Source organism: Pelobates fuscus, chromosome 9 (assembly GCF_036172605.1).
Source record: "Pelobates fuscus isolate aPelFus1 chromosome 9, aPelFus1.pri, whole genome shotgun sequence".
NCBI lineage: Eukaryota > Metazoa > Chordata > Amphibia > Anura > Pelobatidae > Pelobates > Pelobates fuscus.
Genome location: NC_086325.1, coordinates 151,603,441 through 151,626,730, shown reverse-complemented (window position 1 = coordinate 151,626,730; position 23,290 = coordinate 151,603,441). Strand labels below are relative to the sequence as shown.

Below are 23,290 nucleotides of genomic sequence, written 5' to 3'. Positions count from 1 at the left end.
TAGACTGTAGGCAACCAAATGGGTAAAAAACAAACATATTTTTGTTCATAAAACAAAAGATTAAAAAGACAGACCAATGCCTTTTTTTGTAAGTAATTAAAGTTTTTCGTATTTATACTTATTTGGTTGCCTACAATCTACTGCCTGGGAAGTGCCATCCCAATTGGCACACTGCCTTTTATGCCAAAGCCGGTATATATAGCTTCTAGTCCATGTAAGTGAGTTATATTACCACACACATATATGTGTATCCTATTACACAGGGGTGCAGAATTTGTTGACGCTTTATAAATGATGATAATAAATATTGTCCTAATAGAATACCATCTACTCTACTGGCTGTTTGTGTTTTATTATTGAGGATACTGTCCAGAAAAGTTACCCATCCAGAAGGTGTGGTGGAACCTCTCAATAAGACACCAACAGCCCTATATCCTAGAGTGAGGTTTTTGGACTCTATATATAGGAATTGCAAATTGATACCAATTTCACTGTTTAGTTAATCTCTCACAGAATTACACTATTTGATTTTCTTCTTTTTTCTTTCTATTTTATATGATCGAACATACATTAATCTGTATCAACATACCGTTGTATTAGTTCATTATTTCTCACATTTAGCCATTTTGGTTTATTAAAATATATGATTTGTGTACAGGTTCTTCGAAGTGTGAAAAAGCTTATATAAACATACATACGTACATGTAACAGTTACTGTTGTGCATTACCTGCATACCTCAATTTGGAATTTGTGAAGTCCACCTTCTGCATACAAATTCCAATTAAATAAGTTGCCACAACTTTCCCAGAATCCACAGCTCAACGCCCAGATAAGCACAGACAGGCATTGTGTTTCAGACTACACCTTGCATCCTTAGCAATGGTACACTGCTCTAAACACAATTTTTAAAACCAAATCATGGACTATGATCCAGAAGGACCAGTGACCAGAAATTAACCATATAATGTACAGCTTTATGTCTCACCATCATGGCATGGTTCCTGGTCTGGACACGGTTCCTGGAAATTTGTGGTGAGACTAAATAGAGCCCCCCACAATTTACTGCAAATATAAAATTTGGTGAAGTGCACCCCCTGCAAGATGGGAAATCAGCCTTGGGCAGAGAAATCATGTTCTCTAGATTAGTTTCCACAACTATCTCAGAATTCCCAGCTTGACATGCAAATCATTTGGATCATAACCCATTCTTTGGTTTGAAAAGGAAAAATGATTTTTTTTTGGATAAAAATAGACAGAGATAAAGAAAGAAAGAAAGAAAAAGAGAGAGAAAGACTGACCGACAGAATCACATATCACTCATTAATTCGCACCTGGTGAGGTGGTTGTTCTAATTAAATTCATTATCGTGATTTTTTGCTTAATCCTTTATGCAAACATTAAGCTGTATGCTATCTTTAAATGTTTTAGTGCTTTAAAACACGACTCCTTAAACCTAGCTACAAGCTTCCTCGCTAGCAGTCAGATAGGATTTTCTCTGGATCTTACTGTGCATGGATGAGGGTAGAGAATATCACATTCACTGCTCATCCTCATTTACTTAGCCCATCACTCCAAAACCAGACAGAATTAACAAAAGGGATATTCACGATTTGAATTAATACCACCAGTTAGCTATATGTGATAACTTGTATGTTATTTATCATCTGACTTTTTCATCTGAACACTCCGATCACCATATCTACTGCAGTGTAGGATACCAGAAGTGCCCTGGCCCCACTAGGTGTGCTCACCACATCAGATTTTCTCTATAGAATAAAGTTCAGCCTATGTAGGGCTATTTTCGGGCACTGAGCTTCGTCCTGCATGACTCTGCTTAGCTCTATAGAGAAAACCAGATTCACCTGCATAATGCTTTCATATGGGAAAGCATTGGATTGGCTCAGATCGTCAATGCTGATTATTGACTGGGCTGGGGTGGAGCTAAACACCACACTGGCCAATCAGCATCTCTTCAGAGATGCAATGAATCAATGCACCTCTATGAGGAAAGTTCAGTGTCTCAATTCAGAGCGTGGAGATGCTGAATGTCAGTTGTGCAGCACTGACCCAGGAAGCACCTTTAGGAGCTCTGAGTGACTGCCACAGGTGTCCCAAGGCAGTAATGTAAACACTGCTGCCTTTTCTCTGAAAAGGCAGGGTTTACAAGAAAATGCCTGCAGTGGCAAACTACACGCACGAGAACATCTCCATTAAGCTGTGGTGCAAGGGTATTTCTGGCACCATCGCCACTAGAGCAAACTGTACTGCTTATGGGGATTGGAGTGTTCCTTTAACTGTAAAAGAGATAAAACGGTCAAGGCTGGCTTTGTTGCTGCAGCTTTGTCATAGCCGACGGTCTTTTGTCCAATGAATCCAACTTCAGTACCAGCTTCCAGGTCATTCTTAGGGAGGTCAAGACGTAAAATGTGAAAACACTTCTTATAGATTTTATCATTCAGCGAAGGACAAGCTTTACTTCTGCAATGCCGGAACAGGAACACCCAAAAGATTATCGCACCGCAAAAGAAGCAGAATATTGCGGAAATTACTTTACAGTCATTGTAATAAGTAGACTTGTTATCTGTGGGTGGGAAAAAAAAAAAAGGAATCAGAATTCTAAACAATAAAATTTATTATGCTCATTGCTTGACAATAATCTGTGAGTGATCGGCATTCCAGATATAATTGTTTGTTTGTTTTTTACACAAAAACTAAAAAACCCGATTCAATAAAAGATTACTGTAGGGGTTCGAAATATGACCACCATGTTCTAGAGGTCATCCTTTTCCCTTTTACTAAAAGTACACGTTTACACATGATTTTGGTAGAAAAGCCATAAAGCCTTATTTTCCCTTGGTTTACACTCCAGGAATGATTACCAGCTTGTAGAAGAATACATTTATTTACAAGGAGCCATTCCACCCACCCCATGTAGATAATCAAACTGTCTTCCACCAGGAAGCTCTCTGCTCTAAGCCAAGTCCGGCAGTGCAGGGCTTTACTCATTAATTGATAATCTCAGCTAATCAGCCGGGTCCTAGCAGGAAGTTCTGGCTCCCCGTAGAGGCAGTGACTGGTACCCAGAAGATCCCAGGTAAGAAGTTAAACCATTAACAAACAGTTTATCTACTTTCATTAATGGGGAGGGGGGCTACTCCTGTCCTCATGACCACAAGTTATGGTGCTTGGAGGGTTACTATAATGTTCTCAAATGAAAGTTCCACCATTCCTTTCTAACAGTGAAGGAAACTTCAAAGATCATACCATTCCTAGAGTCAGGGAGGAGGAAGGAGTGGCTGGTATCTATCATATGCGTCTTACCATTCCATTAGAATTATAGAGATTGCTATAAAGCTATCTAAAAACCTTTATTTTAGAAGTATATGATTATATTTTACTTGCCAGATTTGGGCATTATGCTCAATTACAGACAGACATTCTTTTTACATTCTGTTGGCATTTTCAGTAAGCTGTACTGCTAGTAAAGCAATCAAGGTCCTTACAAATACATATAAGCAGGCTATTTTTATTTATCTATTTTTCTGAGAAAATTGTATACTTGATTTTATACGAATATTTTGGACCCTCTGTGAGATATTGCAAGATAAAGGACACTATACATGTTTTAAAGAGTTTCATTACTCCAATATTTATGTAATGGAAATGTTGATAGCAAAGTGTATGCCATAGAGTAGTATTTCCAGAACCAGACAGAAGCACACCAACAGTCTAGGTTTCATCATTATCTCTATATGAACCAAAATGTCGAAATCATGCACGGTTATCTTGAGTACCGGGTTGGGAATCATTGGCATGGCAAGAAAAAAACCTCACACATTACGGATCACAAAACTGTATCGGACTGTAAGTAAATGGATAACAGCCAAGGTATATCTTATCAGTTTATTCAGCTTCTTATGTGATAAGTGCACCTGTGGCTGGAGGACAAATGTCTTATTCCATAAATAGCGAATGGATAGGAGTTGATTTGATAAAATCAGACCTCAGAAAGCAGAAGGAAATAGTCCTGATTCTCTGCCGTCTGCCTTTCTCAGATGTGCAGTTACAGAATTCTGAAGGAGAGTATTTTTATTGCATTAACTTTTTTTTAAAGCATTGTAAATAAAATGCATTTAAATCAGAGGGCAGGTTGGATTAAAATCAGCACTTTTATAAACTGGGGTTAATGTGCTTTAAGTGCTGAAGAAGATCATTTAGCCATGACATTGGTATCCAGTAATCATCCATCTCTACTGACAACTTTAATAAACTTTAGAGCGAAGGTGGAACCATTCAAGAAACAAATGTTCACTGTTGATGTTTTAAAGAATGTGACACCAGTGAACTAGTGGAAGTCACTTAAAAGGAAACTGTAGGCACCCAGACCACTTCAGCTCATTGAAGTGGTCTGGGTGCTGTGTCCATAGAAACTGCAATGTTTACATTACAGCACTAAGTCTGCCTATAGGAGCGGTCTACTAGACAGCCACTAGAGGGCTTCCTGGTTTGAAACAAAACTTTGGTCTGGTATCGGACGCTGGACGTCCTCACGCACTGCATGAGGACCTTAAGCGTCAGACATTCCCCCATAGGAAAGCGTTGATTCAATGCTTTCCTATAGGGAGGTCTAATACGTGTGCGGCATTTGCTGCGCACACGCGTTAGAGCCCGCTTGTCACAGGACGGAAGAGATGGGGGAGCTTCCACCCAGCTCTGAGGGACATCGGCGCTGGGATCAGGTAAGTAAATAAAGGGTTTTTAACCCTTTAACAGCTTTGTATTCCTGGAACTATGGTATCTCTTGAAGCACTTGGATTCAGAAATTGTTGAAGTTATGATTTCACTTTTAACAGCAGTGGCTTCTTCTGTTGGTGTAAAAAGAATATTCTCTTCCTTTGATGTAAATCAAATCCACCCTGACAGAGGTTTTTTTTTTTACACAACATTTTCCCTTTAAAGTCTTTGTGTCACTGAACATCTTGTTTATCAACCAGTTATACCCAGCTATTTGGAAGTCATATTAATTTATACGTACCAGACAATAAAGACGGATCATCTACATGCAGACAGATGGTCTTATTAATTATTGATTCAAAACTTAGTAGATATAGTTTATAACAGCCACTGTCCTGCAGGTGGAGATTCATCAGTAATAACGAACCATTGTCAGGATAAAACGTTACACGGTGATTATACAATGGGAATATTCGGGTATTTCCGGTAGTCCATAAGGGCGTTCCTTCAGGGTCTATTGAACCATTTTGCAAAGAATAATACACAATTACGCTGTTTCCAAACGTCCACTGAAGAGATGGCCAGTTGTACATGTTTTGTGAGATTTTGTAAGAGGTTTGGAGAAGGGTGGAATCCCCAACAGTGGCAATAATGGAGTCCTGAGTGACAATAATATCATTTGCTACAGAACGACCTGAAAAAGCAAGATTGGACATGTAATATATCACATCAAGTCCTCACTAAATCAACTGAAACAGCTGTATCCCGGTTTCTCTACATATACAGAGTACACAGCATTATCCCTGTTTCTTTACATGTACAGAGTACACAGCATTATCCCTGTTCCTCTACATATACAGAGTACACAGCGTTATCCCTGTTCCTCTACATATACAGAGTACACAGCGTTATCCCTGTTCCTCTACATATACAGAGTACACAGCGTTATCCCTGTTCCTCTACATATACAGAGTACACAGCGTTATCCCTGTTCCTCTACATATACAGAGTACACAGCATTATCCCTGTTTCTCTACATATACAGAGTACACAGCATTATCCCTGTTTCTCTACATATACAGAGTACACAGCGTTATCCCTGTTCCTCTACATGTTTAGTGGCAGCAGGGATAGCTGAACATTTTGATATAAGATTTGTGTAGGTGGGCTTGAAAATGAGAGAGTGGTGGCAGTTTAGAAATCATGTCCTGATTTTTCAGCTTTTGTCAGCTCCCACTCTAGTTTTGAACATTTCGCCATTCATTCCTATGGGACCAATTTCGCCACAAAAATGACGATATTTCATGAACCATTCTGTGAAACGTTCCACAAAGTAATAGCACACCAATCGGGAACAATCCGCACATTTTGGTATATTACTGTCTATGTAGTGTAAAAACTGTGGGAGGAGTTAGTGTGGTATATTTGGCCATAATAATAAGAATAATATATATGTGAAATAACAGTAAGTGGTCTTGCTATGCAAGAACACTTAATTATCTCTTAGATTCCTGCAGTGTATTGTTCGTTGCAAGATATGACAGAGCCAGAGGAATTGAAAAAGGACAAGAAAAGAAAAGTTATTAACTGAAACACTACATTAGTCATACCTAGCTCATTGGAACTCATATTAATTTATACGTACCAGACGATAAAGACGGATCATCTACGTGCACACAGATGGTCTTATTAATTATGGATTCAAAACTTAGTAGATATAGTTTATAACAGCCACTGTCCTGCAGGTGGAGATTCGTCAGTAATAATGAACCATTGTCAGGATAAAATGTTACACGGTGATTATACAATGGGAATATTCGGGTATTTCCGGTAGTCCATAAGGGCGTTCCTTGAGGGTCTATTGAGCCATTTTGCAAAGAGTAATACACAATAACCTTGTTTCCAAATGTCCACTGAAGAGATGGCCAGTTGTAGAAGGTTTGTGAGATTTTATAGACGGTTTGGAGAAGGATGGATTGCCCAGCAGTGGCATGAATAGAGTCCTGAGTGACAATTATCTCATGTGCCACAGAAAGACCTGAAAAGGCAAGATTGGACATGTAATGTATCACGTCAAGTCTTAAGTAACTTAACAGATCACGAGAACTTCTAAATTAAACACACTCTGGGTTATTCACTAAAGTAAGAATTGCCAGGAATCTTAAGTGTGTACCAAAATAGTTGCTGCATAGCTGCCATAGCTGCAATTCAGCTATGGCAATTCTCACTTTAAAGAGTAATCCTCATGAAAAGTTAAAAACACATTTTGAGCTCTGTTTCACGTGTGCATAGGCGTGCGCAGCCTATTGCATTAGGGTGTGCACCCTAAAGCACAAGCACACGCCGTATATATATATATATATATATCTATATATATATATACACACACACATACACACACTGTGCTGTGCTGTGTGAGGGTGCTGTTAGTGTGATGTGTGTGTGACGTGCTGGTAGTGTGCTATGTGGGTGAGGGTGTTTGTGTGTGCGCGCTTGTGAGGGTGCTGTTAATGTACTGTGTGTGAGGGTGCTGTTTGTGTGTGTGTGTGTGCGCTTGTGAGGGTGCTGTTAATGTACTGTGTGTGAGGGTACTGGTAGTGTGCTGTGTGTGTGTTTGTTAGGGTCCTGTTTGTGTTTGTGAGGGTACTGTTAGTGTGCTGTGTGTTTGTGAGGGTACTGTTAGTGTGCTGTGTGTGTGTGAGGGTGCTGTTAGTGTGCTGTGTGTGAGGGTGCTGTATGTGTATGTGTGTGGGTGCTGTGTATGTCTGTGGGTGCTGTGTATGTGTGTGGGTGCTGTGTATGTGTGTGGGTGCTGTGTGTGTCTGTGGGTGCTGTGGGTGCTGTGATACTGTGTGTCTGTGGGTGCTGTATGTCTGTGGGTGCTGTATGTCTGTGGGTGCTGTATGTCTGTGGGTGCTGTATGTCTATGGGTGCTGTGTATGTCTGTGGGTGCTGTGTATGTCTGTGGGTGCTGTGTATGTCTGTGGGTGCTGTGTATGTGTGTGGGTGCTGTGTATGTGTGTGGGTGCTGTGTATGTGTGTGGGTGCTGTGTGTGTCTGTGGGTGCTGTGTGTGTCTGTGGGTGCTGTGTGTGTCTGTGGGTGCTGTGTGTGTCTGTGGGTGCTGTGTGTCTGTGGGTGCTGTGTGTCTGTGGGTGCTGTATGTCTGTGGGTGCTGTATGTCTGTGGGTGCTGTATGTCTGTGGGTGCTGTATGTCTGTGGGTGCTTTATGTCTGTGGGTGCTGTATGTCTGTGGGTGCTGTATGTCTGTGGGTGCTGTATGTCTGTGGGTGCTGTATGTCTGTGGGTGCTGTATGTCTGTGGGTGCTGTATGTCTGTGGGTGCTGTATGTGTGTAGGTGCTGTGTATGTCTGTGGGTGCTGTGTATGTCTGTGGGTGCTGTATGTCTGTGGGTGCTGTATGTCTGTGGGTGCTGTATGTGTGTGGGTGCTGTATGTGTGTGGGTGCTGTATGTGTGTGGGTGCTGTATGTCAGTGGGTGCTGTATGTCAGTGGGTGCTGTATGTCTGTGGGTGCTGTATGTCTGTGGGTGCTGTATGTCTGTGGGTGCTGTATGTCTGTGGGTGCTGTATGTCTGTGGGTGCTGTATGTCTGTGGGTGATGTATGTGTGTGGGTGCTGTGTATGTGTGTGGGTGCTGTATGTGTGTGGGTGCTGTATGTGTGTGGGTGCTGTATGTGTGTGGGTGCTGTATGTGTGTGGGTGCTCTATGTCTGTGGGTGCTGTATGTGTGTGGGTCTTGTATGTGTGTGTGTGCTGTATGTGTGTGGGTGATTGTGGGGGTACATTACTTGCTATCCCCCCTCCCTTCTTACCTTTTGTAGGGAGGGGGGATCCTGTTGCTGCTGATTCCTTCCCAGGTGGTCCAGTGGAGAGTGAACTCTAGCCCCTCTGGGGCTAGAGTTCACTCTTGCGAGATTTGAGCGTTGCCGCGGCAACGCTCATATCTCGCGAGAGGAACCTGGCGGAGCTGCCGGCAATAGCTCCGCTGGGTCCTCTCCTGCCTCCCTCCCTGCATCAGTGGGGAGGAAGGCTGAGAGCAGAGCCGGCGCTCGGATAGCGCCGGCTGTGCATGAGCCGACAGGGGGGATCCGGAGATCTCCCCTGTCGGTCTCAATATACATAGGCGTGCCGCGGGATTAGGGTGTGCCCAGGCACACCCGGCACACCCCGTGCGCACGCCTATGAACGTGTGGATAGAGAACGTAGGGCTTTTGCTGCTGGGAGACTGTCCCTCACTTGAAGGGCGGTCCCAGCAAAAATTTCAGAAACCATCTCTTAGATCACTAGATTGCAATGGTCCACAGCATCTTTCTACAAAGAATGATAATGTAAGAGAATTCTAAAAATGAAACTAGAAAAAAAACAGAAACTTAAAATGTAACTATAACATTAGCTGTGACGTATGTATAGATAATCCTCCAGATGCCTCTAACACTGCATTATTCAGGCAACAATTCTATAGCAAGACGCTGCTCCTCGGCATTCTTTTACACTTACCCGATCGAACATCAGAGTAGGATGAATACAACCTGTGGCCCGCACGGTCCTTTATAAATATCTATATATTTAAAGAAAACATGATTTCTCTATTATGCCATTTGGGTGCGATTTTATTTTTTTTGTAATAAATAAATATCTCACTGGCACCAAGAGACCATCATTTCCAGCAAAAAGAAAATGTGGAATTGAAACTTCTGATTAAAACGTCTGCATAAGCGATATCAATGCCATCCAACCTGGATGAAATGGGCTGAAAGCACTGCATTAACCAGACACGAGTAATCTAAGCCAATCCTCGCAATCCATTCTGCATTATCAGCGCGGCTAGAGAGATGGCGGGCTGAAAGCAGGAGATGGCATCCATAATCTCTTTTCACCATAAGCACTTCCTTTAGCTGTAGTGGTTATGGTGCTTAGAGTACCACTTTTACCACAGTTATAGATAATTTACTCAGTGAAGTATGAAGGCAAAATCACCAGCAAATGTCTAAATTTAAAATCTATAATTGTAGATTATGCTAGCTTTAGTGTACCTATAATCTTAATTTTATTAATGACAGGAGGCGAGTATTTGCTAAAGTCTCTCTTTACTAGAACTCCACAGCAGCACAGAAAAAACAACCAATCAGAAAAAAGTTAGGTACTATAAAACTCCCCTCCCCATGCATCATTTCCTCTTTCAAGCTGCGACAAAACAGAATAAAAGGCAGAGAACATCATGGGGAAGAAACGAAGTCCTAGATACAATGAATATAACGATGTCCACCATCCGAGAGTAACCGTCAAACTAGATAGTGTTGATGGACTGTAAACTGAAACGAGAGAAAAACAGAATCGAACAGGTTGATTATCCAATTAAATGTACTCAGAATAAACATGTAGGTACCCAATGTAGCAACCAAAATTAACCTTAATATGTAGATATCCCAACCCTACTTATGAAAAGAAACACAGACATAATGAACAAGCGACAGGTATCAGAGACAACAAACAGAGTTGCATACGTACCTGCTAATCTAAACTATAACATTAAACAAGGGAGGGACAAGAATGGGTGGGAAATACTCGCCTCCTGTCATTAATAAAATTAAGATTATAGGTACACTAAAGCTAGCATAATCTACAATTTTATAACATGACAGGAGGCTTCGTATTTGCTGTTTCAACGCTCAATTCACCAATCCAACGCTGTTTGTGTCGCTGGTATCTATTGCAGGAAATATCAGAGTAATCCTAATTGGACATTCCAAGTTCGATAATTGACAGTAGACGGATAAAAGAAAATGCCAGCCGACGAAGCATCTCAATTACGGAAAAAAGCACCATCCGCTGGTAAATCCATTGTATGTGGTTGTGACTTGTTTCCTAGCAGCCGGTCCATGAACTGGCAAGCTGACCTATCAGCCACCTTCCTGTAGTTTTAATATCAAAGGTCAAGTTTGGACTTGGGGACGCGAGAAGAAACTGTCACCGTCTCAACTCATGATCCGTAAGGCGGTTCCTCCGATCGTGCCAGGGATATTCGGCGATGCGGTCTTGCAGGTAGATCTCCAATTTCGAGGAATGCGCCCAAGTCCACTACCAAAATCGTATTAGAAACCGAGGAGGAACTTTCGTTCCTTCCTGTCCTACCCGGTGATATGTCTCATCCGAGAATAATTTCATAATGCAGGCAAGAGCGTGGCCAAACTAGCCGTATTCTAAGTGATTCTAAGATTCCAAATGGACTGAGTAAACCTTGGACGCAGTAGAGAAAGACTCCAAAGGACGTCCATTCAGGGTTCCGAACTGAACTTGTGTGGAAGGACGGTGGTCGACTATAATGGGAATAGCGAATCCTGGAAACCTTCAAAGGAAGGGAAAAGCCAACCGGAACGCAGATTTCCATCCAGCAATGCCCTCGTCAAAGAGTGAAAGATGTCTGTAGGAGTCGGGGTACACCAGGTACCTCCGTAAAGTCTCATAGATCCCCTCGACGGTAGTTGAAAAAAAAAAGGGGGTAGCGCGAATCCAAAAACAGACGGCTCCCGTGAGGGATGAATAGAGTATAGACGAAGGGTCCTCCATCTCCAAACCATGTTCACCAGGTATGCGCTCCGATTTTATCCCAAGATCGTAAAGACCGGAGAAGTCAAGACAAACGAGGATTCCTGATTTACCATATGACCCATACGTACGGTTTTACCTTCAGACCGGGCAATAGTCCTGTTTGCTCCATGAAGGTCTCCGTATCTCCGGACATCTTGACATGGGGGAAACTTTCTGCTCAGTTTGCTAGTAATGGTCTGGATATCTAAAACAGAAAGCAAACTCTGTATTATATGGTGCCGAATATGCCAAAAACCTGCACTCTCAAAATACCGGAGGACCATCCGTTAGTGTACCATCTCCAGGAGTGTGTGTAAATAAATGGGAGACTCCCCCCGTTATACCTCTGAATATTTCTCGCGTGTTTTACAGCAGCCCGGATCCAGTAGATCCATCACGGGAGATAGAATAGAGGGATCTAGTCCAAACATGTAATACTTGCATGACCAGGCAGTCCTCTAGGACGAAGCCAGTAGCGTGGATGGCAGCTCTAATTGAATTCCGGAGGGACGCCCCTCTATGTAGTCATCAATGTCTTGCACAGGCACAAGCCTGTGTGATGAACAAATGGCCGGTACTGTAGAGCGTCGAGTGCATGAAAGAGCCGCGCTCTCTACTACTGTGATCGCATACCGTGAGAGCGTCCGGGTGCTAGCCTGAGCGGGCCGCACCCATTAGTAACCAACAGCAGAGTCTACATCCGAGACCGGTTCTCTCTATGAGAATGGGTCCACCAACTTGTACTTTGTATCCAGCCCAGTATCTGGTTGATGACGAGTGAGGGACTGCGCCTTCTAATAACAAATCAGTATCCGGTTCCGTATGAGAGGATTCGCCCACTGCTCCTGAAAATAAATATACTCGGATCGAGGTGATGGAGGGCCGCACCCTCCTGTGGTGCAAACTAGAGTCCCTAGAGATTCAGGGTGACCAAAACCGTAGGGCGCACCAATCACATATGTCAGCATAAGGCTGAGGGCAATCTGGGAAACAAGGAATGGAAAACTATCAACCGACTATCCGGATCCCGTGCGCGCGCGCGCGGGGTCCTGGTAGGCTGTTGGTAGTCCGAGGAAAGCTGGAGACGTTCTCCGCAATCCACGAGTGCCCGGGAGGTCGGAGGAGACCAAGTCAGGCCTCACGACGACCCGAGCGAATAGGAAAAGGAAGTCATGAAAAAAACAAAACAAAACAAAAAAGCAACAATAAACGAAGATAAGAGAAAATACACCCATTCTATCTCGGATAGAATGTAAACAGCAGGCCGGAAGGTAAGAAAAGTAAATCCCACTGGACAGGGCCAGGAGCTAACCTAACGCAGGAAAAAACTACCGAACCTATAGGGACTCCGGGAGGCATATACAGAGTAGATGGTAAAGACAAGGGAAAAACACAGCTTTCTCCTGAAGGAGTCTGAATACCGGTCCCTGCCAGTGCGAAGTTCTCCTTGGGGACGTGCAGTCGCCGGTTTGGAGTAAACCGTGGATGTGTCCGGGGTCTTCATAAGAAACTTTGCCCTTCAGGCATGAGGTTTAGGGCCTTCACCCTTCCCGCCATATTCAGATGGCCGTATACTGGTGTCCTCTCGAACACTATGGCAATGGTGTTTGCCCGGACACCTGCCTATCTCCATGTCACTGGTGTGCACTGGGTTTTCCTCAGTGATATTACCCCAGGCCTGCGGCCAAAAGGGGTTCGGTACCAATAGCGTAGGCCCGTCCTTAGGGCATAGTCTCAGCAGGTCAAACGAATGGACACAGAAAGGTTAGCCAAGCAAATAGTCACAGGCATAGCTGGCCATCCAAGTAGGCACCGACATAGCAGGCTATCCAATGGGGCACAGACATAGCAGGCCATTTTATTGGGCACAGGTATTGCAGGCCAATCTTATGGGCCAGACCTAGCAGGCCAATCTTATGGGCACAGACATAGCAGGCCAATCTTATGGGCACAGACATAGCAGGCCAATCTTATGGGCACAGACATAGCAGGCCAATCTTATGGGCACAGACATAGCAGGCCAATCTTATGGGCACAGACACAGCAGGCCAATCTTATGGGCACAGACACAGCAGGCCAATCTTATGGGCACAGACATAGCAGGCCAATCTTATGGGCACAGACACTGCAGGCCAATCTTATGGGCACAGACACTGCAGGCCAATCTTATGGGCACAGACACAGCAGGCCAATCTTATGGGCACAGACACAGCAGGCCAATCTTATGGGCACAGACACAGCAGGCCAATCTTATGGGCACAGATATAGCAGGCCGTTCTTATGGGCACAGACATAGCAGGCCAATCAATGGGGCACAGACATAGCAGGGCATACCCCGGTGTTGTATTCCGACAATAGCAGGGGGTCAATCTGTGTAGAGCCGCCTATATGTGTAATGAAAACCAGGGAACCTAGGGTGAAATAACTCCAATATGCAAACCCCCCTAGGCAGAGGTAATGTGTCTACAGATATACAGGAAACTGTTAGACCTTAATGCTTGTGGCCAAAAATAAGGATATCCTGTTGCAGGAAAACTCAGAAGTACAGGGTGTATTGCCTACAGGCTGATCTCCAGCCCTTGAAGAAATATAGAAGTAAAAATATATAATATATATGTTTGATCACATAATTGCTATATGTCTCTATATGGATATGCACCCTGAGCAGGGTGGGAGGTGGTCCTCCCAGACTGCCAGCGAATTAGGTTGGGGTCTGAATACACCCTGCCTATAGATGGGGGAGGAGAAAGCCCCTCCACAGACCTCCGCCAAGAACGGTACTGGCGGGGAAGGAGCTGCGCGTGGGCACACCCCCCGCCCCCCCGCACACACGCGGTCCGCGGGCGGAGGCGGCCGCAGTGAAGCCTCTACGTGGAGGAACGATCCGACCACCGGGTACTCGCGCTCACTCGCGAGTACCCCTGCGACCGGGTAAAACACACGGGACCCACGGGGGGGGGGGGACGGCTGCAGCGAAGCAGCCACGTGGGAAAGAAGATCCGGCCGCCGGGTGGTCGTGCTTACTCGCGAGCATACCGGCAGCTGGAAAAAACACACTGGGCTGGCGGAGATTAACTCAGCGGTCCCAGATCTCGGGGGACAGAGGAGGCAAATGCTTTGGAGGTAGAAGCAGCGATGATCCGAAGTACAGACACCGAAGAAAAATCCCACAAGGCCTATAACCTACTGCATTTACAGGAAAAAAATCCCATAAGCACAAAACACACTGCATTATAAAAAATAAAATGCCACAAGGCCTATAACCTACTGCATTTACAGGAAAAAATCCTATAAGCACAAAACACACTGCATTATAAAAAGTAAAATGCCACAAAGCCTATAACCTACTGCATTTACAGGAAAAAATCCCATAAGCACAAAACACACTGCATTATAAAAAATAAAATGCCACAAGGCCTATAACCTACTGCATTTACAGGAAAAAATCCTATAAGCACAAAAACACACTGCATTATAAAAATAAAATGCCACAAGGCCTATAACCTACTGCATTTACAGGAAAAATCCCATAAGCACAAAACACACTGCATTATAAAAAATAAAATGCCACAAGGCCTATAACCTACTGCATTTACAGGAAAAAATCCCATAAGCACAAGACACACTGCATTATAAAAAGTAAAATGCCACAAAGCCTATAACCTACTGCATTTACAGGAAAAAATCCCATAAGCACAAAACACACTGCATTATAAAAAATAAAATGCCACAAGGCCTATAACCTACTGCATTTACAGGTAAAATCCCATAAGCACAAAACACACTGCATTATAAAAATAAAATGCCACAAGGCCTATAACCTACTGTATTTACAGGAAAAAATCCCATAAGCACAAAACACACTGCATTATAAAAAAATAAAATGCCACAAGGCCTATAACCTACTGCATTTACAGGAAAAAATCCCATAAGCACAAAACACACTGCATTATAAAAAATAAAATGCCACAAGGATAAAACACTGTATATAAAAATAAAATGCCATAAGGATAAAACATACTGCATTATAAAAATAAAATGCCATAAGGATAAAACCTACTGTATATAAAAATAAAATGCCATAAGGATAAAACCTACTGTATATAAAAATAAAATGCCAGAAGGATAAAACATACTGCATTATAAAATAAAATGCCATAAGGATAAAACATACTGCATTATAAACATAGAATGCCATAAGGATAAAAATATTGCATTTACATGAATACAATCCCACATGGATAGAACATACTGCATAATAAGAATAGAATCCCACAAGGATATAACATACTGCATATAAGAATAAAATCCCCTAAGGATTACAACAATACTGCATTTATAAGGCTAAAAGACTGAATATAAGCAATAAAAACCCAAAGCCACCCACTATAAGCAGGAGGCAGTGGTACTCTGACCTGTACTGACTGCAGAGCAGCAAAGAAAGAGGAAATGATGCATGGGGAGGGGAGTTTTATAGTACCTAACTTTTTTCTGATTGGTTGTTTTTTCTGTGCTGCTGTGGAGTTCTAGTAAAGAGAGACTTTAGCAAATACGAAGCCTCCTGTCATGTTATAAAATTGCAGAAAGATAAATACCGCTAATCATTTCTAGAATGTGCGTGAGCAAAATGAGTTGCAGGACGATTTATTTGGAATTTCCTAGAATTTACCATAGTAGAGACTGAATTAAAATATATATAGATTATAAAACAAATCTCATTAATAGTTTGTTCATATGAGTCTGAGATACTTACTAATCATGAGAGTTATCAGAAGTATACTTGCACCTTTTAATCTTGGTAAAGATGTACAAATATCACTGGAATGGAGAGTAGAAAAAAATTAAAATTAATATAATACATTTTTTGCAACTGCTGACTTCCATACATACAAATAAAAATAAAAGTAAGTGATTTTTTGATAAAATATAAAGTCGATGATAATAAATACAGCTGTATTAGTTGGGGCATGAAACCGCTGCCTAAGGTCCCACGTTAGGTTAATGCAATTTCTGATGCAAATATCTAACATATATTAATCAAGTGTTTACCTTATTACTTTCAGTATCATGTCCGTAGACAAAAACAGATTTTCATGGAACTTTTTGGTTTGGATTAGGGTGTAATCATTTATATTTTATTATTCTGATATGTTTTATTTTTGGAAAAATATATTTTATGATTGAGACTGTGTCACCCTGAAAGAGTTTCAAACATCTCACTATTTAACTTTAAGACTAACATATGAATAGTAATTTAAATAAACAGAACATATGCAAGCCGATATAGATCTCTCTCTCTCTCTCTCCATCCACACAAACATATATATCTACACACACACACATACATACATTCATATACATACACATACACACACACACACACACACATTTACACACATTTCATACCTGGGAAGCATGATGATTGCAAGCACCGGGACTAATCTTCTGGATACAGAGTATTCTAGATGTGATGTGTTCTCACACTTCATAGGTTGGGAGCTCCTTTAAATCGATTTAAAGAATCGGCCTTCTTTCATTCTCTGATAGAATAAAAACCAGTAACAAAACAAGGAGCTCAATATGATATGGATAAAAAACAGTAAGCTGCAACCCCCCCTAAAAACTGCACTTTCTCCAAACAGACCAAAATAAATAAGATAAACAGTGCAATAGGAGTGCGCTTATTTAATTTTTTTAAGATACTTATTGCTAATATAGTGTCCTAATATTGTGTCCTAATATTGTGAACATGTAAAAGATAAATTAGATGCTCCGTATATGCACTGTGCACCATAAACAGATCAATAAGTAACTGTGCATAAACGTACAATATCTACTTAACACAAACAGATACTATAGGAATCATACAAATGTAACAATAGCAAGTCACTTCATATCCAATATGTATCTATGTCAGGGCATGACAAATTTGCTTTGAATCTAGGAGTCAGCTAAAAAAGTTAGGAGCCAGTTTTTTTTAAACAAAGCTTTTTTTCAATGACAAAAAAAGGGCAATGGTTATACATGGTTATGGTGATTCATCCTTTAACAAGATCTATGCTTTTGCTGTTACAATCACTAAACATGTGAATAGACAAAATATTGCTTTTGCTTCAGAATAGGGTATTCTGTATTACCCTAAAAAAGAAAATTGGTTTACCACTTAACCGAGGGGTTTCAGCCCTCCATATAAAAATATATTTAAAAAAATGATACTTAGGAAGTATTACTTTAGAGAAAGGGGTAGTGGACGTATAGCCTTCCAGCTGAACTGGTAGAGGTTAACACAGTGAGGGAGTTTAAGCATGTGTGGGATAGGCATAACTTTTAATATATATATAGATAGATGGACAGACAGATCAACAGACAAATAAAAGAATAACAGTGTATTAAATATATATATTTAAGGCAGAGCCTGTAGTTGTGGGAGGGGTTTGGGGTCCCCTTTATAAGGGCCTCCAATCCTCTCTCACATACCGTTATTGGTCTGGCGAGTTGAACTTACCTGTATCCTCGTGGCATGGTCTCCTGGCTTGCTGTCTGTTTTCTCTTCACATTTGTCGACCGCTGAACTTCACCTCCTACGTGGTTTACCTGTACCATCGCTTCACGGAGGTCCTGCTGCTGCAGCCAGGCGCCTGTCTGTTCCACGAGGTCTGTCGCTAAACAGTGAGTTTGCCTGATGGGTGTCTCTCAGCACGCCGTCTGGACCGGTGGCTCGGGTGCCTCCCAACTCACCATGTACCCCCAGCACCCCGGTTGCTCCTGTAACCAGCGGCTGAGACTCCCCACACACCAGCAGTAAGTACCCACCGAGCCGGGGCCGAGCATGGTACACAGGTGGCACGTCAGCTGTTGTCACCTGTAGCTCCCCGGGTCCTGTACCTACCTGCCATGACTGACCTCTGGCACCCCTGCTGGAATGTCTACCACTCATGTTCGGTGTTCGGCCAGCTGTTATGGGGTCTACCACTCTCATAGTGCTCGGCCAGCTGGTATGTGGTCTACCACTCTCATGGTGCTCAGCTGGTGATGTGTACAGGGTTAGTCCATAAGCAATGTCCTTTATCCAGCCCGAGGTCGTTCAATAGAAGATTAAGAAGTTTTGAAGTAAATTCCAAAAGCAGAGTCAAGGCCAGTCCGAATTAGTTAACCAGGTAATCAAAGATATAGGCGTATGAAGAGGAGATTCAGAAGGGATCCGATGATGGAACACACGGTCTCTCTAGGAGTGATCCAGATGATTAGCAAGCAAGTTGATGCAATCAGTCAAATTAACACATTAATTGTGCACTGAGGTATTGGAGATTGGAGTTTAAATAACCAAGGGGTGTGTACTTTCATGCCGTCTTAAAGGGCCAGTAATAAACAAATACAGTTCCTGAAAATTACAGTGGAACTGTCTCTACCTAACACCCCTGCTAGGTCTGTTCCGCCATCTCGCAGAGTGTACACAGTTAGTCTTGCATTCCTCGGATCACAGAATACTCCACGAATCACTGCCGAACTCAACAAACAAAGCGCCCTATTCCTGGCTACGGCCAGAGATGCAGAATAACACTGACTCACTCTGATGGGTTTCGCTTAACACAGGCTTCGCTCATGTTGTGAAAAAGAGTATAGTATACACACTAACCACAGATAATAAATCTGCTAAATTGAAAGGGTCCCAGGTGTACCTCACGAACACCCAAAGAAGTAAAATGTGCAACAAAGAAGTGGAAACCTCATTCAATAAGCATACAAAAAATACAACCTGGAAAATATAACCAAAGTAGGTCTATTTTCTATAGGAATAGGATAAAGTCTAAAATGACAAAAAATAAATACAAATCATAGCGTAAGCTCATGTTGTGTCATCACGCCTCACCACATTGATCTACTTGCCACATGGTAAACAAAGACCAGCATCATTTTAGTCTTACTGTGGTTTTGGGGAGTCTCTCTTGGGTGACGGCCGATTATCAGTTTTCCTCACTTATATTCGCATCCCGGGGGTCACTGAGGTATCGGCCGATCGCCGGTCCACTTGAGGGCATTCCACGTTACTCTGCCCACCGCTTCCCATCTGGCTATTTCTGCCCCTCCTTTCCGAGATACGGGTTAAATGTTTTCTTATCACACGCATGGTACCTCACCCACTTGACACTCGCGGATAACACTGGGACATCCTACGACAGGGCTTTTCACCTTTTCACCACAAAGGTGAAACCTCCAATGGCATGACCTAGAGCATTTCTCCACTAATCTCCAAACTCCCCTTTTACCTATCTCAAACCTCACCTGTCCTAGCTCTGCAACCTCCTTCTACAATTCCACCTTCTCCTCCCAACTAGACATCATGGCACCTCCTACATTTAAATGCAGCAAGCACACCCAACAACAACCTTGGCACACCAAGATAACTCGATACCTCCAAAAATCCTCCAGAACTGCTGAACGCTGTTGGAGAAAGTCTCACTGTGCGTCTGACTTTCTCCACTATAAATGTATGCTGTGCTCATACAGCTTGGTTCTTTCCTCTGCAAAAGTAAATTACTTCAATACCCTCATAACCACACTCTCCTGCGAACCCAAACGACTATTTTACACATTTAGCTCTCTTCGTCCTATTGTTCCTCCTTCACCTACTAACTTGACCGCCTCAGACTTTGCAACTCACTTCACGGACAAGATCTCTACAATCAGGGAAGAGATATCTCATCTTTCTTCTTCCCCTTACAATACTTCCCCTAACTTAACTTTCTGCTCTGGTCCAGTCCTCCTGCCCCACCACTTGCTCCCTATATCCAATTCCCTTGCATCTCATAGTGTTCTGTCTTCTTCTCTTTCTCTACCTCTCACTAGAATTTGCAATCTCTCTCTCTCCTCTGGCATTTTTCCATTGCCCTTCAAACATGCAACCATAACCCCAATTCTAAATAAGCCCAATCTTGACCCTCACTCCCCATCCAACTACTGTCCTATCTTGCTTTTGCCTTTTGCATCCAAGATCCTTGAAGGTCTCCTTGACCTTTCTGTGGCTTTTGACACTGTTGATCATCAACGGCTTCTTCTCATCCTCCGCAATATCGGTCAACAAGATATTGCTCTCTCCTGGTGCTCCTCCTACCTCTCCCAATTTATTTCTCTGGCTTTGCTTCTTCTCCCTAACTCCTCTCTGTTGGTGTTCCCCAAGGTTCAGTCCTTGGTCCTACTGTTGTCCATCTATACTGCCTGAATTGGTAAACTCATTAGCTCCTTTGGCTTTCAATATCATTTATATGTGGATGACACGCAAATCTACCTGTCCTCTCCTGATCTCTCCCAGGCCCTGTTGACTGGTGTCTCTGAATGCCTCTCTGCTATTTCTAACTGGATGGCTGCCCACTTTCTTAAACTCAACTTGACCAAAACTGAAATTCTGTTCTCTCCTCCCTCAAGTGTTGCTACTCCTGTGTCTGCCTCCCTCCAAGTCAACGGTGCTACCATCAGCTCCACCACGCAGGCTCGCTGCCTAGGTGTTCTCTTTGACTCCGACCTCTCCTTCACACCTCATGTTCAGTCTATCGCCAAATCCTGTCCCTTCCATCTCAAAAACATTGCGCGCATCCGACCCTACTTATTGTCAGAAGCGACTAAGGTGCTGGTCAATTCCATTGTCCTTCCTCGCCTTGACTACTGTAATCCGCTTCTCAGTGGTCTTTTGTGCTCCCAACTTGCTACGTTACAGTCCATAATGAATGAGACAGCGAGGCTCATCTTTCTGTTCGCCCGCACCTCCCACGCCTCACCCTTCTGTCAGTCCCTACATTGGCTTCCTGTAAGATATAGGACTCAATTTAAAATTCTGGTTCTTGCTTTCAAATCTCTACATAATGCTGCTCTAACCTATCTATCCTCCCTAATACACAAGTATGTCCCGTCTAGGCCCTTACGCTCTGCTGAAGACTTATGTCTATCTTCTGTCCCTACTCCCACCTCTGATGCTCGCCTTCAAGACTAATCGAGAGCTGCACCATTCTTGTGGAACTTACTTCCCTCCTCCGTTAGATGCTCACCTAGTCTCCACTCCTACAAAAAATCATTAAAAACCCACTTCCTTATAAAAGCATATCAATTAAACTCTTAATAGCTCCTGACTGATTCCTCTCTTGCAACTGTCACTAATCTAATAATATCCTTACCTTTTATGTCACTTTACCCCACTCCCTCTAGCATGTAAGCTCATTGAGCAGGGCCCTCAACCCCTCTGTTCCTGTGTGTCCAACTTGTCTGGTTACAACTACATTTTTTTTCGTCCACCCACTGTAATAAAGCGCTGCGGAATTTGTTGGTGCGATATAAATAATAACATAATAATAACAATAATAACATAATACCCTACTTACAACTAATGGTGCCCAGTTCTCGTTTTAGACACTTACTTTAGCACTTTTCAAAAATTACCTCACCAACCACTTCTTGAGCTACATGGTTCCACACTCACTACATCTAAATTCATGCTGTACATTCGCATTCTATTAACCAGCCTTGGCATTGATTCAAATCACTATCCAGGCCACTCTTTCACATAGGGGCAGCCTCATTGGCCTCCTCCAATAACACTCCAGCACATATCATTAAAGGCATGGGATGCTGGAAATCATCCACGTACACTCTATATATCCCGGAACCAGTAAAAAAGATTTGTCAAGCCTTTCAAGACTTGTCCAAATAATTTATGTATTGTAAAACGAATAAAACTTTGTATGGTACACTTCCTTTTGACCTCTTTTTTACAGGCCTACTACAACCGACTGGTGTTTTAAACTATGCTATTATTACTATTCATATGTTATTTTTATTGATATGTTATCTAACCATTACGGCAATATTGCCCCGACCTCAAATATATATATATATATATATTTAAAAGGATAACAGTGTATAAAAAGTATCAATCAGTAGTATAATTGCTTAATTCCCTATGTATAATAGATATACTACCACTATAAAGTTGAGATAAGAAAATAGTGAATTCTCTACACATATACTCCCTGGTATAGCGAGTGCTTTATTATTTGCCAATCTGCCAAGAAAATGCAGTATAGTTGCTTTTTTCAAACACAGTTGAATTTGGCTTATCACATAGACCACATGAGGTCGCTGTGGTACCACATTCAGTTCTTATCTTCCTTTAGAATGAAATTTACTAAGGTAAAAACCACATGAGGTCGCTGTGATACAATGTTCTGTCAGCCTTGTCAAGTAAATACCACTGTAAACCATGGACCTGCTAGTGTCAATCTGGAGAGACCTGGTTAACAAATAACTTGTATATTATTCATTGAGTGAACTTCAGTTATAAAAGATAAGTTCCTATACGTATAGTTGACTCTTCCTCTGGACATCAGTTGTCTCACCAAAACAAAAAATACTCATAAGGTATCTATATAAAGTAACAACATAAGAATTTTTCTACTGATAACTATGCTGGGACTATGTATCAGCCCAGGTCTAAGAAATTTACATTTTTTATTTAATATTTATTATTTTCGTCTCTATTAGTTTTGTTTCGTTCCAATTCTTAATTTTTGAAATTCATTTGTAATGGAAAAAAAAAGAACCGAACGAGGAACGTACAGATACCTGTCATGTCTCGATACGGTATGAGACTGTCAGCACCGGCCATGCGGCCTAACCCGGAGGGGGGCCTAGCGCCTGGGGGAAGCGGCCGATCCCCCGGCGTGGAACACGCTCACACCCGAGAACCCAGCACAGCCCTGCTACCCCCCCCCTATGGACCGGCGAGGGATATCCCGGTCCTCGCTGGGGACGATTACCCCCACAACTAAGCCTGTAACTCACCAGAAACGCAGTACCTCCAAGGCTGCCACCATAACGGAGCCTGAGCAACCCGAGATGGGGGCGGAGAAACTGACCGATAGCTACACTGAACAAGCAGATTACTCGGCAAGGCTAGA

General features: G+C 42.6%; 1 protein-coding gene across 1 annotated transcript; it reads right to left on the bottom strand.

Moving 5' to 3' along the window:
• Positions 1–356: 356 nt before the first annotated feature.
• On the bottom strand, positions 357–18,924 carry LOC134573198 (uncharacterized). Its single transcript, XM_063432775.1, has 6 exons — positions 17,851–18,924; positions 16,752–16,885; positions 16,099–16,163; positions 6,381–6,773; positions 5,037–5,429; positions 357–2,582 (listed from the first exon to the last, which is right to left on the bottom strand). Exons 2-6 carry the CDS (start codon positions 16,832–16,834, stop codon positions 2,251–2,253), a joined length of 1,266 nt encoding a protein of 421 aa, XP_063288845.1. The 5' UTR covers positions 16,835–16,885; positions 17,851–18,924; the 3' UTR covers positions 357–2,250.
• Positions 18,925–23,290: the final 4,366 nt, after the last annotated feature.